Source organism: Pelodiscus sinensis, chromosome 1, assembly GCF_052426305.1.
Source record: "Pelodiscus sinensis isolate ZL-2025 chromosome 1, ASM5242630v1, whole genome shotgun sequence".
Classification (NCBI taxonomy): Eukaryota; Metazoa; Chordata; order Testudines; family Trionychidae; genus Pelodiscus; species Pelodiscus sinensis.
Genome location: NC_143052.1, coordinates 312,989,451 through 313,015,527, shown reverse-complemented (window position 1 = coordinate 313,015,527; position 26,077 = coordinate 312,989,451). Strand labels below are relative to the sequence as shown.

Sequence of the window (26,077 nt, the reverse complement as noted above, 5' to 3'; positions counted from 1 at the left end):
CAGGGGATTCTGGGGGTGAAGCAGAAGGGCAGACACCTGCAGGGAAGGGACCAGCACCAGAGGAGAGAGGCAGGGCAGGTGTGTAGAGGGAGGTGTTAGGAGAGGGGATGAGGAGGGGTAGCTCACATGATCTGAGTGGGACTACTGGAGGAGTGGGCACAGGGGGGAGAGAAGGGCTGGTGGAGGGGGGCATGTCTCAGGAAGGCTGAGGGCAGTGAGAAGGGCAGGAGTCAGGACAGCAGAGGAGGGTGAGAGGTTGGGGGGCAGCAGGCACCAGGGGAGCTGATGGAGCAAGGGGAAGAGACATGGCAGCAGAGGGAAAAGGTAGAGGTTTATAAGTTATTTATTAATAACTTGGGTGATATTTATTAATAACTTATGAGTAATTACTGTTCTTATTCTTATTAGGAATTTATGACATTAAAAACACTTTTGCGGGGGGCGGGGTGCTGAGTCCCTTTTTTGTCTGGCGAGTAGGGTTTTCCATAATTTATCAAGCCCTGGATATAAGTATGCATCTAATTCATGTAAACAGTTCCAATACCAAATAAGATCAAGAAATTCAAAATGGATGTTTCACAGCAGCATTAGGTCATATTTTATAATTACATTTTTGCTCCTTGAAAAAACCCAAAATATAGAGAAACAAAATTTCTGATGCATTACTTTAAGGTGAATGCAAAATTATTACTTTTTTCTGCTTATTTTTAAAATTGTAATGTGTGGCTCAATATGTACACTATAGTGAGTCCGTTGCACCCATTATAGTTATAGTAATAGAAATTTTTCATTGTGACCTCTTTTTTCACATGTATAAAACTTCTCAAAAAAATTTACTTCAGGGACTGAAATTTTCCATGTTTGTTCTTCAGCCAAAGAAGAATGATGGCGTGAGGTGTTTTTGTTGTTGTTTTTGGAAGTCTGAGCAAAAAGCCCACCTGTTGTTTTTGAGTTTGCTGTTGTTCAGACAAAGCACATTTTTTTGAATTTTATCAAATTCTATCCAAACTTTTACCCCAGGAACTGGACTTCTTTTTTTATATTTTCTTTGGATAAAATGCTAGAGTAATGCAAAAGTTGGAAATTTAGGACAAGTGAAAATTAGGGAAGAGCATATTATGTGTACACCATTTCTCTGTGTGTATAGTAACATGGTTACAGGTTGTCTTAACTTATATTTAAAGTTATAGAATTTTTTCATTATATATTTGAGAAATTTTATGATCATGTAAGTAAAGACCATCATAATACATATATATATATAATTGAGTGTTAAGGTAGTGCATTCTCTTAATTTCACATTTCTTGTCTTCTGAGTGTGGAGTGCAAAGCTACCAGGAATTTGAATCTGTATGGGGTATCCAGTTTAAGAAAATAATTCACTTATGTATTACGTATATTTCACATTTAGTCAGGTCATGGAACATGGAAGTTGTCAGGTCATAGGAAGCCTCTTGGTTGTCTTGTTAAAATAGCTGTGTCAAAAAAACAATTTTAAAAGGGGGGTTCTTGGCAGAATTAATATCATCCAGGGACCTAATATTTTATACCCACCACAGATAGATTTTGTACAGGCAATTAATTGAACTCAAAAAGTATGAAAGAAGTATAGAACTTATTTAAAGGAAAGAGTAAGCAAATGTTTGCATATTGCAGGACAGGTTGGAAAAGACCAAATCCTCTAACATATTACTACACTTGCTTATTTTTCATGTTGATGCAGGGGACTGGACTAGATGACCTCTCAAGATCCCTTCTAGTCTTATGATTTAATAATTCAGTATAGGTGGAACCTCCCAAATCCAGGACTCTCCAGTCCGGCAACATCCATGGACCGGCAGGACCACAGATGTTGGTGGACCAAAGAGCTCCAGAGAAGAAAGCAACACATGGGTTGGGGAGCCCTGGCTGGGCTACGTGGCATCGGCGGAGCCATCCCGCCCTGCATTAGCAGAGCAAAGGTGGCTGGAGATCCCCATTCCTGGCTGGGAAAACCCTGGCATTAATGGGGCCAGGCAGCGCCTGGGAGCTCCCTCCCCAGCCAAGGACCCCCCAGCATCAGCTGGGCCACGTGACCGGCCCCAATCAAGGAATCCCCAGCTGCAGCTGGGCTGCTGGTGGCCAGGTGGCCCCAGCCAGGAATCCTGAGAAGCCCCTTGTGGCAGTGGGGCCAGGGTGACTAAGCAGTCTCTGGTAGAGGCAGGCGGCTGGAATCCCCAGTGGTAGTTGGGTGGCCCTCCTTGTGGGGCCAGGTGGCTGAGCAGTCCCAGCTGGAGAGCTAGTGCAACAGGACCGGCGGCAAGTGGACCCAGCTGGGAACCCCAGGGAACACCCTCTGGCAAGTGGGGCTGGCAGTGGCCAAGCGGGTTCCACTGGGAACCCCGGGAGACCCTGGGGCAGCAGTGTGGAGAGCCCATGCCAGAGACCAAGAGCGGGGAAGTCAGCACGGAAGCGCTGACCTCCCCTGGTCCAGCAAACTCCCTGGTTTGGGACAGCTTAGGTCCCGAGGGTGCTGAATCAGGGAAGTCCAACCTGTAGGAAACCAAGACAGTACAGTTTCTGCTTTAAAACATGCTATTATTCAATATTATTTCTTTCTTTTTTAACTTTAGACAATGAATCTTCTGCAGTTAAACCATGGTAGTCAACATTCTACATTCTCATTCTATCACTCTGATGAGGACACAAGAAACTAACATTTTCCATCTGTCTCAAGCATTTGCCTCAATCTTCAATATAATTCTATACCATGTTTTTTAAGTGAAAATTTACTTCAGAGAAAAAAAAATTAATATTGAGTTAAAAAACAAAATGGACAAACAACTGTCGGGGGAGGGGAGAGAACCCAAATCCAAAATCTCTCAGAGTACTTGTGTGTTGTGGATCATCAGAACTGGGCCACATTCTATTACAGGATAATATTGTAATGCTCTGCAAACACTTCCACCACATCACCTGTAAGACTGGATACCAGTGATGCAGTATGGAGGAAATGGAAATGAGAGAGACTTCAAACACTTCCTTTTAAAAAATAATTTAGTTAGAGACAAGGGACTAATAAGATGAGCTGAAGAGGGAGGTAAGGCATCACCATTTGGGGGTATTTAAGAGTAGATAAATATGTACATGTGAGAGACCAATGTAGAGGAAACTCCTGCTCCATAAAAATGGCTAAACCAAGTGACTCCAGAGGCTTTTTCACCCCAGTTATCTTTTCCCACTATCTCATTATGACAGTTACAACCAGTTTGACGTAGGTGAGCTATTTTACGCCAAACACTGAACTCTTAAAGAAAAGGAAAGTGGTGTTCTCAATGTAGGACACCGAATTCTGAAATTAACTCCCAATAGAAACCCAGCAGAGTTCAATATTTGTGAGGTTTAGGATATGACACACAGTAAGCAGCAGCTCTTTGTTATGTTCCCCCCCCCTAACATGGGTATTATGGGAATCAGCAACTGGATATTATTTGAATACAATGAAGACTATAAGAATGCAAGAAAATGGCCTAGAATCTGAATGATAAAAAAGTGCTCTTCTGAAATAGTTCCTCTGGGGTCAATCCAATTATATATATCAAGAAACAGGAAGATACAACTGAGTGTAAATAAAACACAAAACCTTAATAATACTTCCAGTAGAAGTACTATTTTACTTACTCTATTATGAGTGTAGCAAGGAAACTTTGCCACATTACTAATTATACTAGAAGACTAAAGCAAATTAAGGACTAATTAATTAATTGAGTACTGAAAGAACTCAAATGGGAAATTGAAGAACTATTAACTGTGGTTTGTAACCTATCCTTTCAATCAGATTCTATACCCAATGATTGGAAGATAGCTAACGTGACACCAATATTTTAAAAGGTCTCTAGAGGTGATGCTAGCAATTGCAGACTGGTAAGTCTAATGTCAGTACTGGGCAAATTAGCTGAAACTATAGTAAAGAATAAAATTGTCAGCACATGGAAGAATATAAATTGTTGGGGGAAAGTCAACATGGATTCTGTAAAGGGAAATCATGCCTTACTAATCTGCTAGAGTTCTTTGAGGGGGTCAACAAACATGTGGACAAGGGGGACCCAGTGGATATAGTATACTTAGATTTCCAGAAAGCCTTTGACAAGGTCCCTCACCAAAGACTTCTAGGTAAAGTAAATTGTCCTGGGATAAGAGGGAAGGTCCTTTCATGGATTGACAACTGGTTAAAAGTCAGGAAACAAAGGGTAGGAATAAATGGTAAGTTTTCTGAGAGGAGAGCGGTAACTAGTGAGGTCCCCAAGGGTCTGTCCTGGAACCAATCCTATTCAACTTATTTATAAATGATCTAGAGAAAGGAGTAAACAGAAAGGGGGCAAAATCTGCAGATGATACCAAATTGATCAACATAGTTAAGATCAAAGCAGACTGTGAAGAGCTTCAAAAAGATCTCAGCAAACTAAGTGATTGGGCAACAAAATGGCAAATGAAATTTAATGTTGATAAATGTAAAGTATGCACATTGGAAAAAATAATCCCAACTATATGTAAATATGATGGGGACTAATTTGGCTACAACTACTCAAGAGAGAGATCTTGGAGTCATTGTGGATAGTTCTCTGAAAACATCCACTCAGTGTGTAGCGGCAGTCAAAAAAGCAAAGAGAATGTTAGGAGTCATTAAAAAAGGGACAGAGAATAAGACAGAAAATATCTTATTGCCTCTATATAAAAACACGGTATGCTCACATCTTGAATACTGCGTACAGATGTGGTGCCTCATTTAAAAAATATATATATTGGCATTGGAAAGGGTTCAGAGAAGGGCAACAAAAATGATTAGGGGTTTGGAAGGGGTCCCATATGAAGACAGATTAAAAAGACTTGGACTTTTCAGCTTAGAAAAGAAGAGACTAAGGGGGGATATGATAGAGGTCTATAAAATCATGACTGGTATGGAAAAAGTGAATAAGGAAAAGTTATTTACTTATTCCCACAATAAAAGAAGTAGGGGTCACCAAATAAAAATAATAGGCAGCAGGTTTAAAACAAACAAAAGGAAGTTTTTCTTCACTCAGCGCACAGTCAACCTGTGGAACTTCTTGCCAGAGGATGTGGTGAAGGCTAGAACTTTAACAGGGTTAAAAAAGAGCTAGATAGATTCATGGAGGATAGGTCCATCAACAGCTATTAGCCAGGATGGGTAGGAATGGTGTCCCTAGTCTGTTTCTCTGGAGGTGGGTGACAGGGGAGGGATCACATGAGGATTACCTGTTGTGTACCCTCCTTCTGGGGCATCTCGTATTGGCCACTGTTGGCAGACAGGATATTGGGCTAGATGAACCTCTGGTCTGGCCCAGTATAGCCGTTCTTATGTTCTTAAGGGCCATATTTTAATACTGTACCTCCCTTTTTATATTTACAATATCAAATAAAATGTGACACACACAATGATAGTAGCAATAGCAAGAGGAAAGCAAAAGTTATATTTAAAAAACCACACAATTAAACCACACTTAGTATCTTGCTGCTAAGATTAAGGTCCCATGGAAAGCAAGACTAAGAGGCAAAACAACTGAAGAGAGTTGGCATTTTTTTAAAGGGACATTATTAAGGCCCAAAAGCAAACTATTCCACTGTATAGGAAAGATAGAAAGTATGGCAGGAGACCATCTTGGATCAACAAGGAGATCTTACATGATCTAAAAATCAAAAAGGAGTCGTATAAAAAGTGGAAACTAAATCAAATTACAAAGAATGAATATAAGCAAACACCACAGATATGCAGGGGCAAGATTAGAAAGACAAAGACACAAAACGAGCTTAATCTAGCTAGAGACATACAGGGTAATATATTAGAAGCAAGAGGAAGACCAAGGACAGGGTAGGTCTATTATTGTTTCTCCCTTTTCACTGAGTAACAGGAAACTTGGAAATGGCAAAAGTGCTTAATGACTTCTTTGTTTCAGTTTTCACCAAGAAGTTTGATTGTGACAGGATGCCTAAAATAGTGAATGCTAGTGGAAATGGGGTAGGTTTAGAAGTTAAAAATTACTTAGAAAAGTTAGAAGTCTTCAGGTCACCTCAACCTGATGAAATGCATCCTAAAATACTCAAAGATCTGATAGAGGAGGTATCTGAGCCATTAGTAATCATCTTTGAAAAATCATGGAACTCGGGAGAGATTCCAGAAGACTGGAAAAGGGCAAATATAGTGCTCATCTATAAAAAGGGAAGTAAGAACAACCTAGGAAACTACAGACAAGTCAGTTTAACTTCTGTACCAGGAAAGATAATGGAGCAAGTAATTAAGGAATCCATCTGCAAACATCTGGAAGATAATAAGGCAATATGTAACAAGCCAGCATGGATTTGTAAAGAACAATTTGATAGCTTCCTTTGATTGGATATCAAGTCTTGTGGATAAGGGAGAAGCGTTGGACGTGGTATACCTAGACTTTAGTAAGGCATTTGACATGGTCTCGCATGACCTTCTTATCAATAACCTAGGGAAATACAACCTAGATGGGATTACTATAAGGTGGGTGCATAACTGGCTGGATAACCATTCTCAGAGAGTATTAATGGTTCACAATCATGCTGGAAGGGCATAACAAGTAGGGTTTGACAGGGGTCTGTTTTGGGACTGGTTCTGTTTAATATCTTCATCAACAATTTAGATGATGGCATAGAGAGTATGCTTATTATGTTTGCAGATGATACCAAGCTGGGAGGGGTTGCAAGTGCTTTGGAGGATAGTGTCAAAATTCAAAATGATCTGGACAAACTAGAGAAATGGTCTGAGGCAAACAGGATGAAGTTTAATAAGGATAAATGTAAAGTACCCACTTAGTAAGGAACAATCAGTTTCACACATACATAATGAGAAGTGATTGTCTAGGAAGGAGTACTGCACAAAGAGATTTAGGAGTCATAGTGGACCACAAGTTACACAGGAGTCAACAGTGTGACACTGCTGCAAAAACAAACAAACATGACTCTGGAATGCATTAATAGGAGTGTTGCAAGCAAGACACGAGACGTAATTCTTTCACTCTACCCTACCTTACAGTCTAAAAGACAAGACAGAACAGGTAGAAGAGACAGATGGTCTGGGCTAAAGCAGGAAAGACTGGGTAACAAAGGTACACAATTCTTAGACAGATGGAAATCCTAATTGAATTATGCTAACAATAAGCCAGGTTTAAATCGGAATGTCCATACCAGTGTTTGCACGGGTTTACTAATCATTTTAAAATGAATTAAAATGGTTAAACCAGTGCTACTTTGAGGAGGAACAAGCCCTTAGAATATCAAATAGAAAGGTGACCCTAAAACCCTTTATTGTTAAGATATATGTATTTTAGGTTCACTTTTTTTGTTCCAATAGAATTAATTTAAAAATATAGTAAAGACAGACTTCTGTCTCTTCCTACCCCCAAAAAGTCTAAGTATGGAAAGACTATATTTTATAGCAGTGTGTTTCAAAGTGGACCATGGAGCCATTCTGAGAAAGCTGCTACCGGGCCGCTCCGGTTTTTTTTTTACTTATTGGCTCTGCAGCCACAGAGCCTTGCAGCTCACATTGGCTGCAAATGGGGAACTGCAGCCAAGCCCTCGGCTCCCCTTGGCTGCAAATGGCAAACTGCAGCCAATAGGAGCCACAAGGCTCCGCAGCTGTGGAGCCAGTAAGTAAACAAACCAGAGCAGCCCAGTAGCAGCTTTCTCAGCATGAGTCCACGGACCACTTTGAAAAACACTGCTGTATAAACATGTTCTAATGTTTAATTCTTGGGGCCACTGCCTTATCTCTGTTTCCTAAGTTTGTCCTTGCAAGGAAGGACAAGAAGATGGACTGCCTTTTGACACAGATTATGGTACCCTAATGGAGTGCAGAAGTAAATATGCAGGATGTCACTGTTACAATATCACAAGTGATAATATAACAGCAAGTGCATCTGCTTATTCTCTGGACTCATAGACTTCAAGGTCAGAAGGGACCATTATGATCATCCAGTCCAACCCCCTGCACAGTGCAGGCCACAAAATCTCACCCACCCCTCCTAGAATAATCCTCTCACCTATATCTCAGATATTGAAGCCTTCAAATACTTTGAAGACCCCAAGATGCAGAGAATCCTTATGCTGTGATCTGTACCCCATGCTACAGAGGAAGGCGAAAAACCTCCAGGGCCTCTGCCAATCTACCCTGGAGGAAAATTCCTTCCCGACCCCAAATATGGCGATCAGCTAAACCCTGAGCATGTGGGCAAGACTCATCAGCCAGACACCCAGAAGGTTCTCTATAGTAACTCCTATCATCCCTCCATTGACCTATTTCCCACTGATAATGAATGGTCAATTAGTTACCAAAATCATGTTATCTCATCAAACCATCCCCTTCATAAACCCATCTAGTTTAATCTTGAAACCAGATAGATCTTTTGCCCCCACTACTTCCCTTGGAAGGCCGTTCCAGAACTTCACTCCTCTAATGGTTAGAAACCTTCGTCTAATCTCAAGTCTAAACTTTCTACTAGCCAGCTTATATCCATTTGTTCTTGTGTCCACATTGGTATTAAACTTAAATAATTCCTCTCCCTCCCTGGTATATATCCCTCTAATATATTTAAAAAGTGCAATCACATCCCCCCTCAGCCTTCTTTTGGTTAAAGTAAACAAGCCAAGCTCCTTGAGTCTCCTTTCATAAGACAGGTTTTCCATTCCTCGGATCATCCTAGTGGCCCTTCTTTGTACCTGTTCCAGTTTGAATTCATCCTTCTTAAACATGGGAGACCAGAACTGAACACAGTATTCCAAATGGGGTCTCACCAATGCCTTGTATAATGGCACTAACACCTCCTTATCCCTACTGGAAATACCTCGCCTAATACATCCCAAGATCGTATTAGCCTTTTTCACGGCCATGTCACAATGGCGGCTCATAGTCATTCTATAATCAACCAGGACTCCGAGGTCCTTCTCCTCCTCCATTACTTCCAACTGATATGTCCCCAGCTTATAACTAAAATTCTTGTTATTAATCCCTAAATGCATAACCTTACACTTCTCACTATTAAATTTCATCCTATTGCTATCACTCCAATTTACAAGATCATCCAGATCTTCCTGTATGATATCCCGATCCTTTTCTGAATTGGCAATAGCTCCCAACTTTGTGTCATCTGCAAATTTTATTAGGACACTTCCACTTTTGGTGCCAAGATCAGCAATAAAAAGATTAAATAAAATTGGCCCCAAAACTGATCCCTGAGGAACTCCGCTAGTAACCTTCCTCCAACCTGACAGTTCACCTTTCAGTATGACCCGCTGTAGTCTCCCCTTTAACCAGTTGCTTATCCACCTCTCAACTTTCATATTAATCCCTATCTTTTCCAATTTAACCAATAATTCCCCATGTGGTACTGTATCAAATGCCTTACTAAAGTCGAGGTAGATTAGATCCACTGCATTTCCTTTATCTAAAAAATCTGTTACTTTCTCAAAAAAAGAGATCAGGTTGGTTTGGCACGATCTACCTTTTGTAAAACCATGTTGTAATTTGTCCCAATTGCCATTAGCCTCAATATCTCTAACTACTTTCTCCTTCAAAATTTTTTCCAGGATCTTACATACTACAGATGTCAAACTAACAGGCCTATAGTTACCTGGGTCGCTTTTTTTCCCTTTCTTAAAAATCGGAACTATATTAGCAATTCTCCAGTCAAATGGTACAACCCGAGTTTAGAGATTTATTAAAAATTTTTGCTAATGGACTTGCAAGTTCATGTGCCAGTTCCTTTAATATTCTTGGATGAAGACCATCTGGGCCCCCCGATTTACTCCCATTAAGCTGTTCAAGTTTGGCTTTCACCTTGGATATGGTAATATCTACCTCCTTATCCTCAGTCCCATTTGTTAACTTAACATTATCCCTAGGATCTTCATTAGCCTCATTAAAGACTGAAGCAAAGTATTTGTTCAAATATTGGGCCATTCCTAGATTATCCTTAACCTCCACTCCATCCTTAGTAATTAGTGGTCCTACTTCTTCTTTTTTTGTTTTTTTCCTATTTATATGGCTATAAAACATTTTACTATTGGTTTTAATTCCCTTTGCAAGGTCCAACTCTACCTGACTTTTAGCCTTTCTCACTTTATCCCTACATGCTCTAAACTCAATACGGTAGCTTTCTTTACTGATCCCTCCCATTTTCCACTCCTTATATGCTTTCTGCTTTTTCTTAATCACCTCTCTGAGATGCTTGCTCATCCAGCTTGGTCTAACACTCCTGTCTATAAATTTTTTCCCTTTTCTAGGGATACAGGCTTCTGACAGCTTCTGCAACTTTAACTTAAAATAATTCCAGGCCTCCTCCACTTTAAGATCCATAATTTCTTTAGTCCAATCAACTTCCCTAACTAATTTCCTTAATTTACTAAAGTTAGCCCTTTTGAAATCCAAAACCCTAGTCTCAGATTTATTTTTGTTTATCCTTCCATTTAATTTAAACTGAATTAGCTCATGATCACTCGAGCCAAGGTTGTCTCCTACAACCATTTCATCTATGAGGTTCTCGCTACTCACCAAAACTAAATCTAAGATAGCATCCCCCCTTGTTGGTTCAGCAACTACTTGATGAAGGAATTCATCAGCTATCACATCTAGGAAAATCTGAGCCCTATTATTATTACTAGCACTTGTTCTCCAGTCTATATCTGGAAAGTTGAAATCTCCCATGATTACACAGTTTCCATGAGTATTTACTTCATTAAAAACATTAAAGAGGTCTCTATCCATATCCAAATTGGATCCTGGTGGTCTATAACACACCCCAAGCACTATCCCCGGGGAGGATATGATAGTTTTCTTCCCCAATGTGATTTTTGCCCAAACGGACTCTGTCTTCTCCATTCCATCACTTTTTATTTCTTTACAATCTACCTCATCTTTGATATACAATGCGATTCCACCACCTTTACCCTTATTTCTGTCTTTCCTAAACAACACATACCCTTCAATACCTGTACTCCAGTCATGCCTAGTATTCCACCATGTTTCTGTTATTCCTATAATATCTGGTTTCACTTCCTGGACCAATAGCTCTAGTTCCTCCTTTTTGTTACCTAGGCTCCTCGCATTGGTGTACAAACATCTTAATTTTTGCTGTTTGGCCTCATTCACATTCTTTACCCAATTTGGCACAGATGTTATACCTCCAATATGACCTATTAGACTAGTATCCACCCCACCCTTCCTCATGTTCATTCTCCTACCCCCAGCTATATCCTTTCTTACTTTGTTTTCCTCCCTCTCAGTGTTAAAATCTGGCGTAGAGATTACCTTGTCATCTCCCAACCATCTCCCCCAAATTCCTAGTAACTCCTGTGACAACAGACAAATTTAATGTAGGTAAAGCCCTCTCCAATTAATGTTTTGTAGAATTAGTTTAATAAAGACCAATTAACATTCTTATCAAGGTTCAGAGTGACTATTAAAAAGGAAGCTTTTGCTGGACAAATATGGCCTTGGTTCTTTACAAAAGTATGTCTACACTGGAGCTGGGAGTACACCTCTTAGTCCAGATAGACAAACTCGCCCTAATTTGAACAGAACTAGTACACTGAAAAGAGAAGTGTGGACATTGTGGCATAGGCCATGTTTCAGGCTAGCACCTTGACTCAACACTAGTCAAACTTCTGGATCTGAGCTTGGGTGGTTAGCTTGAGTCCCTGCCTATGTCACAACATCCACAGTGCTATTTTGTGCACTAACTAGCATGAATCCGTCTATTCCCAAAAACATTGTAGACATAGCCTCACCAATACAATACTCAAAAAATGTTTTTAAAAGGTACATTACCTGATAGAAGTCCTTTTGCCTCAAATATGTAATTGCTTTATTTATTTCCAGATCATTGGCTAATTCTACATAGTGGGAAGCTTTTACTACTTCGACACACCTACAACAAAAAGGAATCCACAGAAATAGTTAATATAAGTAAAATGTATCTGCACTGTCACATCAATTCATGTGATGCAATGTTTAGCATGATGCTAAACAGTCATCCCCTCTTCTTGTTCATTCCCTGTAGAACAGTCTTTAATTATTTTGACTCCGTGGTACCAGGAAAAGAAAGCAGACATGGAACTGAACATTTATAACTCTCCATCCACTGAGGCAATCTCTTCAACTCAGCACTTCTTTGGGCTTTTTAGGGTGATATGTTCTGGAAAGGACTGGTGGTATGGGCTAGGATCTTTATTATATAGACAGTCTGATCTTCTAGATGGTCTGGACTTAAACTGATTAAAGAATCCCCTCTCTGGCATGTCTCTGGAAGTGAATGCTTTTTTATTGCTGCAAATTTTCACCATCAAACATAGCAGATGTTATAGCTTGTATGGCATGTAAATCACGTCTCAAGAAAGTCCATAGATACCTCTTGGCATCACAGGAAAGGGATTGTATTGAAAACATTACAAAATAGACTATGAGAGAAGAAGCCAGAGATGGCCTGATTTAAAACCTTATTTAACCAAAAGAGACAAACAGACCTGAATACTGCATCAATCCCTCATGGAACATCAGACAATAGTCTCGTTAGTAAGTTGCACAAACTTCTTTTTTAACTGAAGTTTGAGAGACCTCAATAACAAGTCAAGAAATCTACATAATAAGCATGCCTACAGTACTTAATTTTTCTAAAAAATTCATCTGATTATGCACAGATGTATCCATAATATGCCTTGAATTCAATGCAAAGTAGCTGAAAACTCATTTTAAATGTCTGGGTAAACTAGATTTTCAATATTTTTCTGTGGATGGAGTCAGGCAAGGCAGATAGAGTATATAAGTGAATCTGCCCCAATATACACAAACGCTCAATCAAAAGTCATTTAATTAACCACTAAGTGAATATCCCTGACTTTGTCATAAGTTATTACATAAAGAATAACTTTTTTCAATATTTGACTACAGGCATATGTGTATTCATGGCAAACATTTAGTGAACAGAGGCAGTATTAGGGAAAGCTGAATGAAAATGAAAAAATAAATGTACATATGCCTACATGAACCTACAGATATGCACAGACAATGCATGATGAATAAATTAATCTATGCTTATGTATATTTATAAATATAGAGCGGTAACAGTGGCAACTTATTTTCATTTCTATGGGCAGGAGAAATGAGTAGGCAAAAGCCCTCTTTCCTCAACAAACTTGCTTCACTTCCATATTACAATTATCCCAAATACCAAGGACATTTCACACAAAATCATCCTCTGGGGAAGTTGAAGCTGTAGGCACATATCAATCATTTGAGAGCATATTTTTAAAAGAATATTACAGTTAAACAAACAATAATCTCTTCAAAAAATCAGAAACTGTAGTGCTCAGTAACTTCCAATAGTGGGGGTGATGAAAGCCAGATCCCTAACCCCTGTCCACCCTGCTGACCAGGACCATGTCTTTGGGGGACCTGGAGAGGTGTAAGGGAGCCAAGGCTGGGGCTGGCAGCCAGGGCCTCATGTAAAACAGGGGGTACTGTATCCCTATTTCCTGCATCTCTGATCAGAAACCTAGAATTCAAATTGCAATTTGAGAAGACACCCTATTACCTTTACTCTCTCCATGTAGAGTTTACATACTATTTTCTGTTCTTGAGAAGAGTATTACAGGCAGTCCCCGGGTTACGTACAAGATAGGGACTGTAGGTTTGTTCTTAAGTTGAATCTGTATGTAAGCCGGAACTGGCGTCCAGATTCAGCCGCTGCTGAAACTGACCGCCAGTTCTGACTTACATACAGATTCAACTTAAGAACCCCAAGCGTCCCCAAGTCAGCTGCTGCTGAAACTGATCAGCGGCTGATTCCAGGAAGCCTGGGGCAGAGCAACTCTGCCTCGGGCTTCCTGTAGTCAGCGCTGGTCAGTTTCAGCAGCGGCTGACTTGGGGACACCTGGGGCAGAGCAGCTCGGGTGCTGCTGGGTTGCTCCAGTAGCACCGCTCCTCGGCGCTACTGGACCAACCCAGTAGCACCCCAGCTGCTCTGCCCCAGGCGTCCTGATTCAGCCGCTGCTGAAACTGACGAGCAGCGGCTGAATCAGGACGCCTGGGGCAGAGCAGCTGGGGTGCTACCGGGTTGGTCCAGTAGTGCCCAGAGTGGCACTGCGGGACCAACCGGCAGCACCCCAGCTGTTCTGCCCCAGGGTCCACAACAAAAGCCTGGTCTGCTGGCGGTGGGGGGGGTGCACTAGCTGCACCGACCCCCCCAGCAGACCAGGGACACGGGGAGCAAAGCTGCAGCGGCAGCGGGGTGCCGCGCGTCTGAGGCTTTGCCAGAGCAAAGCCTCAGACGCGCGGCACCCCGCTGTGGCTGCGGCTTTGCTTCCGGTGTCCCTGGTCTGCTGGAGACGGTCCCCAGCAGACATGGGGCACCGGGAGCAGCTTTTCTCGCCCCGGAGGTCGAGGTGGTGGGACCGCTGCGCTCTGGGCGGTCCCGCTGCCTGCGAGCTCCGGGGCGAGAAAGCCCCGTTCGTAAGTGCGGATCCGACATAAGTCGGATCTGTGTAACTCGGGGACTGCCTGTATATGTACCAGAAAACTTTATTTTAATATATTAGTACATATACATCTCTGATGCTAATGAGTGCTTTATCATCACATTAATTTTTATACTTGTGCAAATATTCTAATAGCATGATCTAGGCATAAGGTTTATAAATGGAGACAAGATAGCTCTAATAATATTTAAACAACTGATCTGTATATGTATCAGAGGCCCTGATCTTGTGTGAAGTCATTAGCACTAGAAGAGTAAGGCACGTATGTCTTCAGCATGTCACATTTAGGCACTTAATGAACAGTTCAAAATGATTATCTTCTGTATGTGATCTGTCTAATACGGAATTTGTAAGATTCTTGTACAAGTTCTTCGTATGAATGTAGTCAATAATTATATGACTGACATTTGAGTTTCTATGGTCCGTGATGCAAGTAAATAGTTTTGTACATGGTAAAGCACAGTATTTCTGATTTTTTTCAGGGCACTGCAATCAGGGTGACGGAAAGTACATTGGATGCTTTGTTTGAAAAGTGCAACTCAAATGCTACATTTCCCAGGTTTCTAATTTTGTGAACTTGATTTAATGATTATGGACAGAAATTGGTATGCATAGTTAAACTGAAGAAAACTATCTCCTACCAGTCATAGCCTATGGCAAAGGAGGTTTCAATTGCTGGTGCAATCAATTTAGCAGCTGTCATGATATATTTTTCTGCCATGCTTTTCCTAAGGAATTAAATTAGATATATTTCAATATCAGTGTTTAGAAAAAGTATATATAAAAACATAAAAAACTAGGTTACCGGTATCTTATCCCGTGCCTTGAATTGCTATTCACCAACTAAATCTGAACATCTATATTATTGTTTAAGCAAGACACCAGTAAAATAATAGTATAATTTAATGATAATATTACACCTTTCAATGAGTAATATATTAGATTGGGGATGTTACAGTATTTCCTAGGGCCAGAAATTTTGTGAGACTTGTACAAATCCAAGAGAGAGGTTAGCCACTAAAATATGCCATTACATAACAATCCTACTGCAGCATATGAGATAGGAGCATAATAATTTATCATACAGAAAAAATATCTCCAAATATTAAAAGCCCCATGGGATATGTTTATAGGGCAGCTGATAGTAAGCATGGTAGAACAGACTCATGCTAGCGGGACTTATGGTAGCATGCTAAAAATAGCAGCATGGATTTTGTAGTTCAAGTAACACCTTGAGCTTTCAAGACCACCAAACCCGTGGTTCTGAGGTAAGGTGGTGAACCTGAGCCTCTGCTAGAGCTGCAGTGTTCACATTGCTATTTTTAGCACACTCGCTTGATTCCTGCTAGTTCAAGCTTGGCTTACCCAGGCTGGGAGGCTTGTTCCCAGCTACACTACATAATACCCCTACAGTCTAGTATTTAGTCTTTTAGTGCCAGTACACCACATATGCTGGGTATTTTGCAGTGATCTAACATGCTCATATGCACTTCCATGTGGCTTTTGCATAGGGTTCAGAAAATTAACCCCTGAACAGTGTACTTCACTGATGGGGAACTTGCCTAAACAAGTGGTTTACAATGTCTTGGTCTTCATTTTTTTGGTCTTCCCTATCCCAATCCAAAGGGATACACAGGATTGAGACCAATGGCCATGTTTTTTCTATTTTTGCTTCTTTATTTTTTAAATCAAATACCTCCCCAGTTCCTAACTAACAGTTAGGAGTTGGAAGACATCTTCAGAACAATGGTACCCTATGTTCTGCGTGGCTGAGCTTCAAAATGGAGATGTTACACAAGGAAATTGGTTTCTGAAGGTCCCTTAAAAATCTTATTCCTTGGCTATTTCTCAGACAACTAGACCAAAAACTGCCCATCTGCTTTAGTGAATCTAGTATGTCTTCTGATACTTTCACAAGCCCAGCAGTCATTATCAGGAAGTTTACATAGTACTTTAAGGTCATTCCATCCAGCCATGTCTTCACTTCCTGGAAGATTGAAGCTGTGGTGGTTGATCTTCTGGAGTTTGATTTATTGCGTCTAGTAAAGACCCGCAAAATCAAAACTAAGGGCATCCCCCGTTGATGGCAGTATTCCTTGAATTGTGAGGAGTAAGGGAAATTCACAGGAACATTTCGTCCTATTGATCTCCAACAGTAGAGATAGAGCTGAAGTTCCAATTAAGGCACAGTGACTCCAGCTACGTAATTAACCTAGCTGGAGTTGCGTATCTTAATTCGAACTTCCATGTAAGACAAGTATAGATGTGGCCTTAGGAATAGCTCTTGTGCTTTGCAGCTTGGAAAGCTGGTGGCAATTTCCACATGTTAGCAATCATGAAGGCATATTTGAAATGGATAGGGACCTATGTTTCCAGTATTACCTTTCACGTTCCATTTGCCTTAGTTGGTCATTTTTAATGGCTTCAATCAATAGGTTAGTATGTGGATCATCCTGAAAATAAATTTTGGAAATGTATATTTATATATAAGGTATATCCATATATGTACATTAATACAGACTATAAGAAACAACTGATATATTACATTCTATACATTTTTAAAAGGCATATTTCAACTGAATAATCAGATTGTCATTTTTTAAAGAACTTTGTATAAAAGATGGTTTGGGGTTTTTTGTTTTTTTGTTTACCATTTTATAGGTTGCTATCCTCTGACCTTTGAACTAATAACTATTGGTTGTAGTTAATGAATTCTAATTACAAAATTAAAAATACTTACATTTGTGACTAGTAGCCTTGTACTGTTTCTCTGCTACAGTATGTGGATCATACTTCACCTTAACCACATAAGTCACCAACTATAGTACTCTTGTGTATCAAATCTATGACCCTGATTCAGCAAGGTTCATAAGCATATGAGTCATCCCATTGAAGCAATAGGATAACTCATATGCTTCAAGTCAGGCACATGTTTAGTGCTGCATAGAGGCTCCAATTCAGCAAGGTTGACAGCAATGTTCCCTTTAAGATTTTCCATCCTTGGGCAGGTTGAATTTTCTTTTGGGTGGATTGAAATTTCTTACGTGCAACACTAATATTGATTAGTATGTGGATGTGTACACACCAGTACATACAAAACCATAGATATAAATATATATATTACATACATACATACATATAGTCCATAGGCGTGAAAGAAAATATGTTAAAACAAGGGATAATTAACAAGGAGTAATGCTTATAATTATTTAATATGAAATCAAAGAAAATTAACAGTACCATTGGACAAAGAAGTGGGTTGTGTCCACGAAAGCTCATGATCGGGGCTCGCCTAGCAGTGGCAAGCCCTGCTCGCCAGCCGCGTTGTTCTGCACTCTGCGCGTGTGCAGATCACTCTGCGCCAGCTCTTCCAGGTTGTAATCTACTCGCCACAGGAGAGTAGATTACATTATTTGTCGAGCCCTGGTCATGATACTATAATTTTTTATATATTTTTATTAGTCTAAGGTTCTATAGGATGATCGCTGTTTTTTAAATTTTTTAGTTACAGACTAACACGGCTATCCCTCTGAGACCTTGGAGTACATGTATTATCACTCTTTCTGTCTACAGATGCATGTTTCAAAGATCTTGCATATAAGGTTTCATCCTACAAAAAAGCTAGCATCACACTTAGTACTTGCTGCTTCTGACTCCTAAGAGCCAGCACTCTAGCAGATAGCAAAGATCTGGTCTTAATGCAATACAAATTACCATGTATGAAGGGATAGCTCAGTGGTTTGAGCATTGGCCTGCTAAACCCAGGGTTGCAAACTCAATCTTGAGGGGACCATGTAGGGCTCTGGGGCAAATCTGTCAGGGATGGTATTTGGTCCTGCTGTGAAGGCAGGGGACTGGATCTGATGACCTTTCAAGGTCTCTTCCAGCCCTATGAGGTAGGTATATCTCCATAATTAGTAACACAGGATTAAAAAAAAATCATTAAGAACAGAGTTTTAGGTATCTTGCAACACTCAACAAAATTCTGTTAAAAGAATCTTTTTCTTTCTTACCTTAAGCCACTAACACAGGGGTGGACAATAATTTTTGATGGGAGACACCAAGAATTTGGTAAGTGGTTGAGGGCTGCACTCTTCCATTATATTAATGGAGGAGGTGCAGAGTCTGGGATGGAGGCTGGGTGCAGAAGAGAGCTTAAGGTAAGGGACTGGGGTGTGGGATCTGGGAGGGAGTTTGGGTGAAGTAGGGGATTGTGACCTGGAATAATGGACTGGTGTAAGGAGGGGGTGCAAGGCCTGGGAGGGAATTGTGACCTAGGGCAGAAGTACACAAGGGGGTGCAGAGATTTGGGCTGTGAGAGGGGACTGGGGTGCAAGGTCTGAAAGGGGGTTGTGACCTGAGGAAGAGTGTAGGAGGGGATGCAGTGTCTGGGAAGGTGTATGGAGCTTGGAGGAGTGGAGAAGAAGGTTACATGAGGTAGGGGTGCAGAAAGGAGGGCAGAAGGTTGGGGGAGGGAGGGGCTGGAGTGCCAGAGATAGGCTCTAGCTGAGAGATCTTACCTGGCTCCCAGCCAGCAGCCCAGCAGGTTTCTTAGCCAAGCTCCCTGCCTTCCAGGACCAGTATCTATTCAAGGGAGGTGCAGGAGCCATGTTTATTGCTCTAAACTGAATGCTGTGAGCCCGGAGGATGAGGAAGGAAGGGCACTTCACATGCTGCCTTTGTCTCACAAACAGGCAGCTGCTATTGGGTGAAGCCAGCCAATGGGAGCTACTGGGGCCAGAGGCAGCATGAGAAGCCTGTCTCCCCTCCCTCCAGGTTCTCAGCAATCACAAGCACACAAGCCGGAGTGCCAAGGTAGTTCATGGGGCAGGCAGGGAGCCAGCTGAGGCTCTCATGGCCAGATTAGGCCCGCTGATCATCTTCTGCCCAGCTCTGGAGTAGAGACTGGGGCCAGCTTCTCCATTTATAGCAGATAGCAGCAGCAGCTGCTGCTGATTCTGCTCCTCTGAGAGGGTGAGTGCCTCCCCACTTCTCAAACCAATCAGCTGAGCTCCCTGCACTTCTGGGCAGAGCTCAGAAAAGGGTGGAGTACCTGTGCAGGCACACAACGTACAGGAAACCTTGGTAGACAGGGAGTCTGACTATGATATGTAAAAGAGACCTTTTCTATCTTCAGGTTCTATGATTATACATAATCATTGGCCTTTTTCATCTCTAGAGTCTATTAAGTCTTTTGTGTCACACACAGCACATCTAAAAAACAATTGTGTACACACACACACACACACACACATACTCTCTCCCCCCCATGTATTTGCTGAGGATATCTAATCAATACAAATATTATTAAACCAGAAGGGAGCACTGCAATCATGTAGCCTGACCTCCTGTAGAATATAGGCCATAGAATTTCCTACAATTCCTGTTCGCAGTACAGTATATCTTTTAGAAAAAGATCCAATCTTGATTTAAAACTTTCCTGGGTTGGAAAATCCACTACAATACTGGCTAAGTTATTGTAGTGACTAATTAATCTCATTGTTAAAAATCTGCACTTATTTCTAGTCTGAATTTGGCCAGCTTCAAATTCCACCTTGGGATCTTGTTGTACACCTTAGTCTGATAGATGGTAAAATGCTCTCAAGTCTAATTTCTGTTCCTTGTATAGGTGTTTACAGAAAGTGATTTAGCCTTCTCTCTGAAAACCAAATAGATAGAGCCCTTTGAACTAGATACTCTATTCCAGGGCCTCTTCACCAGTGCCAAATGCAGGAGTATAATCTCTCCACTCCTACTTGATAGTCTCCTATTTACACATCCAAAATTTGTATTAGCTCTTTTAGATGTAGCATCATAATGGGAACTCATGTTCAGCTGATTATTTACCATGACACCCAGTCTTCTTCTGAGTCACTGCTTCCAAGGATATCTCCCTTCCATCCTTTTAATAATGTTTATATTCTTTATTCCTAGAAAGGACTTAACATTTTGGCCACATTGAAACACACATGCTTTTCTTATGCCCAGTTTACCAAACAATGTCAGTGTGTGTGATAAATGAATTTGATTTGCCTTTGAGCATTGATTAGGCTGTCTAGGATTATTTTTAAAAGATCAAACTTCATAGTAGGTTAAAAGAAGCTCCTGCCCATCCCATCAATCTGTCACAAAAAGTATCTTCTTTTCTACCAGATGTGGAATTTTATTCCAAAATTATGCTGAATGACAAGCAATATTTAGTCCTACAACATCTTTAAGGTCCACCATAAAGAAGGGGGAGAGGTAGTTACATTGGAGGGCAGGGATAGGGTCCAGTGTGACCTAGACAAATTAGAGGATTGGGCCAAAAGAAATCTGATGAGGTTCAACAAGGACAAGAATCCCAAGCATTGTTACAGGTTGGGGTACTTCAGCAGAAAAGTACCTGGAGATTACACTGGATGAGAAGCAGGACGAGTCAACAATGTGCCCTTATAGCCAAGAAAGCTAATGGCATATTAGGGTGCATTAGGAGGAGCATTTCCAGCAGATCTAGAGAAGTTATTATTCCCCTTTATTCGGCACTGGAGAGGCCACATCTGGAGTACTGCATCCAGTCCTGGGCCCCCCACTATAGAAAGGATGTGGACGCACTGGAGAGGGCCCAGTGGAGGGTGACCAAAATGATTAGGGGGCTGGAGCGCATGACCTATGAGGAAAGACTGAGGGATTTGGGTTTGTTTAGTCTGCAGAAGAGTGAGGAGGAATTTGATAGCCTTCAACTTCCTGAAGGGAGGTTCCAAAGAGGAGGGAGAGAGGCTGCTCTCACTAGTGATGGATGGCATAACAAGGAGTAAGGATCTCAAGTTGCAGTGGGGAAGGTCTAGGTTGGATATTAGAAAAATCTATTTTATTAGGAGGGTGGTGAAGCACTGGAATGGGTTACCTACGGAAGTGTTGGAATCTCCATCCCTAGAGGTTTTTAAGTCCCGGCTTGACAAAGTCCTGGCTGGGATGATTTAGTTGGGATTGGTCCTGCTTTGGGCAGGGGGCTGGACTTTATGACCTCCTGAGGTGTCTTCCAGCCCTAGAATTCTATTAAAGGAATAGAAATAGAATTTTACTCTGGAAAAAAAGTTTCACAACTTTCCCACAGGATATAGGGGATTCGCTTATAGCCCTGGTAAATCATGACCATGGACAGAATAAACTATTTTAGGCCATTTTAAGATGTGTCTTAAGTTTATTTGTTATTTGTTCTTTCCTCAGAGTCATGAACAGTTGGTCTCATGGGACTAGGGAGCAAAGCATGACTAGTGGAAGGATATTAAAAAAAGACTAGTTCCAATACATTAAAATGAACTAAAACCAAATCCTTTGTAAAACTTTAATAAAATTATTTTTCTGTATAATGTGTGTGCTGTGTTATTATAGGTTTTACATTACTGGCACTCATTTGAGATGACTTGCATAACTTCCAAATTGATTTTTCATTCTTATTATTTTAACAAGTATTTTCTGTAAATCTACTACATATTTGAGAGAGTTTGTCTGTCTGCCCTTCTGTTTCTCCATCCATCGGTCCTTCTGTTTGTTCAAAAACTCCTAAATGGTTAGAGTTAGGACCACCAAATTTGGTATGCAGCTTCCTCTTATTATAACTTAAAAAGCAGGGATGGGGAACCTCAGGCCCGGGGGCCAAATGCAGCCCCCAGCTTGCGTGGATTCAAGCCCTGAGGTCCAGGGCATTTGGGGAGCCATGTTGGCACTCCAGCCTCCCTGCCGCCCCACCCCGGGGCTGGAGCACACAAAATCTACTAGGTAGGGCTCCCTAGGCTCTGCTGTTCAAGGGGAAATGTGAGGAGTGTCTTTCTCCTTCTCAGTAAGGGGCCAAGTCAGTGAGGATTTTGTTTTTTTGTTTTATTTTGCTACTCACTTGTGTGTGGCCCCCAACTGATTTTTGTATGGGTCCCCCACCCCTCACTTAAAGCAAGGTAAGGATTTGGTCATGCCAGGAAAATGGGATGTGCCTGAAATGGGAATGATTCTCAGAAACCATACAGAAAAAAGACAGAATCACTAGGAAGGTAAAAGGGTTTGGCTGGGGGCTGCCTCCTCCTATCTGGGACTGCCCCATCCCTGAGCTTCCCACCCCCCAGATGCCCTTTAGAGAGGGATGATCCCCGTACCTCCTGATTCATATGGGGACATTGCTGGCTGTTTCCCTTTGTCAGGGGAAAGTGCACAGTTTGCTGCATTCCTCATTCTAGTGGGGAGCACAGGAGACAGATGAAGCTGGATCTGCCCAAGATGGGGTCATACACCCCTCCCTTTGCTGTGCCTGCTGAAGGCCGCAGCAACCAAGGAAAGGCACTTTTCACCTGGTCCCAAGCTGCTGCGGTGAGAGAGGGGTGGGGTAGTCCTCTCTCCATGGGCAGCCAGCATTCTGAACCCTCAGCCGCAACCCCATCCCAGAACTATGATTTAAATGAAGCATGTAAATTTTTATTTTATTTTCCAGAAAAACCAAAAATGGAATTAAGAACCCGAGCAGTGCTGGGTAGATCTTTTAGTGTTTTATATATATAAATATAAAAGTTGCTAAGCAGAAGTATTTTGGAAATGTTTTGAGAAATACTGCCATCCTCTACTCATGCTGGTAAAACATCTCGCCGCTGTGTGTGTATATATGTGTTCACAGATATGTACATACACATTATATACAATCGATTCTTTTTCCTCATAATTCAAAATTTTCCCTTTTTACAAATAAAAGTTGAAGATTTTTCTTAGTTCATACTTACATTTGGTGAAATATATTTGTCATCATAATCAATTTCCAGTGGAACAGCGATCAGTTTTTGGAAAGCTTTTTTCATTTGTTCACGGTCTCCAGTGGCAAAATAACAAAGGATCAAGTTGAAACCTGCTTTCAGGTTTGGAGATGTGTTCATTATGTGTTCAAATGAACTAATGCCATCAGTGTACTGACCAGTTTTAATGAATGCAACTCCAATGTTCTGCATTATTTTAATCCTAATTAAAGAAATCACTGTTTAGTACCATTTTCAATCAATCATCTGTATATTTAAAACAAAAGGAATTTCAAAACTTCTACAGAATAAACTCACCTCATTTCTTTATGGACACTTGGAATCTGATCTAAAGCCATACGATAGAATTTGATAGCCTTTGAATAGTTCCGTTGTTTTAAATAAATGTTTGCCATGTTCACCTTCAGTCTTCCTATCACAAAAATAAAGTGAATGAGCTATATGCTAACCTTTTAAAAATAATCAATAAGACTGCAGAAGCATCTTTTCTAATGTAAAAGATGTAACAGGGCCTGCTGGCCATTAAAGTAAGGCATAATCCAGAACAGCTTGTTCCTGACTTCTATTCATAATGAAGATAATTCAGGGAAAGATCATAAGGAATTCTGGGAAAGGAACAACTATACAGAACAAGCTTCTCACTAAGGGAGACACAGGATTTGCTGTGATGTTCTCTGCTGAGAAAGTTTGGGGAAGCAGAACAGGAGGAACTCTTGGAAGAGACCTAGAGACAAGCAAGATACAGAATAAAACTGGAGAAGCTGAGAAGAAGGAAATGAAGGAAGTGGAACAAGGGTTCAAGATGGCAAGCATTAGCTTCCTAATTTGGGAAAAATGGCTGGGGCTTCCAAAAAATGGGACAAAATCTCCCCTTCACTTCAGAATCAACAAGGGAAAACCAAAGCAGACAATGATGAAAAGGGCTACTGAATTATTCAGTCTATAAAGGAAAAACTATTGTTGGTACTGACTAATCTTGAATCAGCTGTGATGAAGTGTGGCCTATGGAGGGCAAAGAATGTATTTTTTTTATATAGACTTATGCTTAGCCTGGAAAAGGAAGACTTTCTGGATTAGATGGAGGACTAAACCACATCAAATCATCCAAGGACATGGGATCTGACAATACAGGGTTGTGTTTGTTGTCAAATATGACTGACTTCCATGGGAGTCAAGGGCAGTCATGAGGTGCTCAGCATCTCACAAGTGAAGTTAGATAGCTAGTTAGTGAATGTGTTGCCATTAATATCAGGCATTTTTCTGGGTTACTTACCTCCATTGCTGAACATCTTATTTTTCACTATGACTTGATAAGTATTTAGTGCTTCAGCATACATTTCATTAGCAGAATATTGGCTGGCCAAGTTGAAAAGAACCTGTAGGAAAAAATGAGAACACAACACAATCACATCTCTCTCTCAAAAAGCAAATAATATCAATCAAAGCAGCCATTAGAAAAATTTCAATATATAAAATAGATAGCTAGATGCTTTAATATATTTGTTGGCTGAGATATTTCCTTAGTTGTTTGCAGTGTTATTAAAGCTTTGTTGGTCCCAGTATATGAGAGAGACAAGGTGAGGAAAGTAATATCTTTTACTGGACCAACTCAGGGGTGGGCAATCATTTTGATGGGGGGGAGCACTCCAAGAATTTGTTAAGTGGTCAAGGGTAGCACTCTTCCATGATATTAATGGAGAAATTGCAGGATTGGGAATGAGGTTGGGTGCAGCAGGGAGCTTGGGGTAAGGGACTGGGATTCAGGAGGGGGTGCGGAGTTGAGGAGGGAGTTTGGGTGAAGGACAGGAGTTTGGGGTGCAGGAGAGGTTGCAGGGTCTGGGTGGATTGCAGGTTATTGGAGGAGATAGGGGTGCAAGAGAAGATTCGGACCTGGAGGAGGGATGTAGTAGTGGACACAGGGTAGGAGGTATAGAGTCTGAAAGGGAGTATGGTTGCAGGAAAGAATTGTGACCTGGAGGAGGGGATGCAGGGTCTGGAAGGGGATTGTAACCTAGGGCAGGTGTGCAGGAGGGGGTACAGAGGATTTGGTTTGTGACTCAGGGTAGGGAGTTAGGGTGAGGGAGGAGGTGGAGAGTCAGGTGCAGGCTGTGGCCAGGAGATGCTCACCTTACGTGGTTCCCAGACAGCAGCATTGTGAAAGCCTCATACAGCTCCCTGCCCATCACACCTATGCATACCACTCAAAGTGATCAGCTGAGGGGGCCATGTGCTCTCTGCACATCATGCACCCTTTGGGGGAGGGATGAGTGCTGCCTGTGGATGGCCCAGGGAGCTCCCATTGGTTGGTTTCTGGCCAACTGGAGCTGTGAGATTGTGCTCGGGGTGGGAGCAGCACACAAAGTTCCCCCACAGGGGCATGTGGCACACAGGGAGCACATGGCCCCTGCAGCTAACTGTTTTAAGTGGTGTGTGGCGGTGCAGCGGGTAGGGAGCCTGCCCAAGGCTCCCTTTGGGCAATGAGCAGTGACAGGCTGTATTGTGCCCACCCCTGGACCAACTTCTGTGAGGGCAAGACTTAGGCTTTCAAGCTCCACAGAGCTGTTCTTCAGCTCTGGGAAAAATAATCAGAATGTCACAGATAAAAAAAGGTGTAACAGATTGTTAAGCATGAAGAATTGCAAGAAACTATTCAAAATGAAGTGGGCAATTAACACTCCTGAAGTCATAAGCCATAGGAGAGTTAGTGGGTACATTGTTTAAACTTCAGAAAGCCACTTCATTTTGAATGGTTT

General features: G+C 41.4%; 1 protein-coding gene across 2 annotated transcripts in view; it reads right to left on the bottom strand.

Annotated features, from left to right (window-relative positions):
* IFT88 (intraflagellar transport 88) overlaps positions 1-26,077 on the bottom strand; it is a 105,216-nt gene that overhangs the window by 60,570 nt on the left and 18,569 nt on the right. For both annotated transcript variants that reach the window (XR_016348548.1, XM_089775585.1), the window contains exons 10-15: positions 24,598-24,700; positions 23,622-23,736; positions 23,295-23,526; positions 16,933-17,003; positions 15,192-15,278; positions 11,846-11,945 (exon numbers count right to left, since the gene is read on the bottom strand). Coding sequence is in view for 1 of the 2 variants with exons in the window: in XM_089775585.1 (XP_089631711.1) it covers positions 11,846-11,945; positions 15,192-15,278; positions 16,933-17,003; positions 23,295-23,526; positions 23,622-23,736; positions 24,598-24,700 (708 nt within the window). In the remaining variant the exon portion in view is untranslated. The remainder of the gene's footprint in view (positions 1-11,845; positions 11,946-15,191; positions 15,279-16,932; positions 17,004-23,294; positions 23,527-23,621; positions 23,737-24,597; positions 24,701-26,077) is intronic.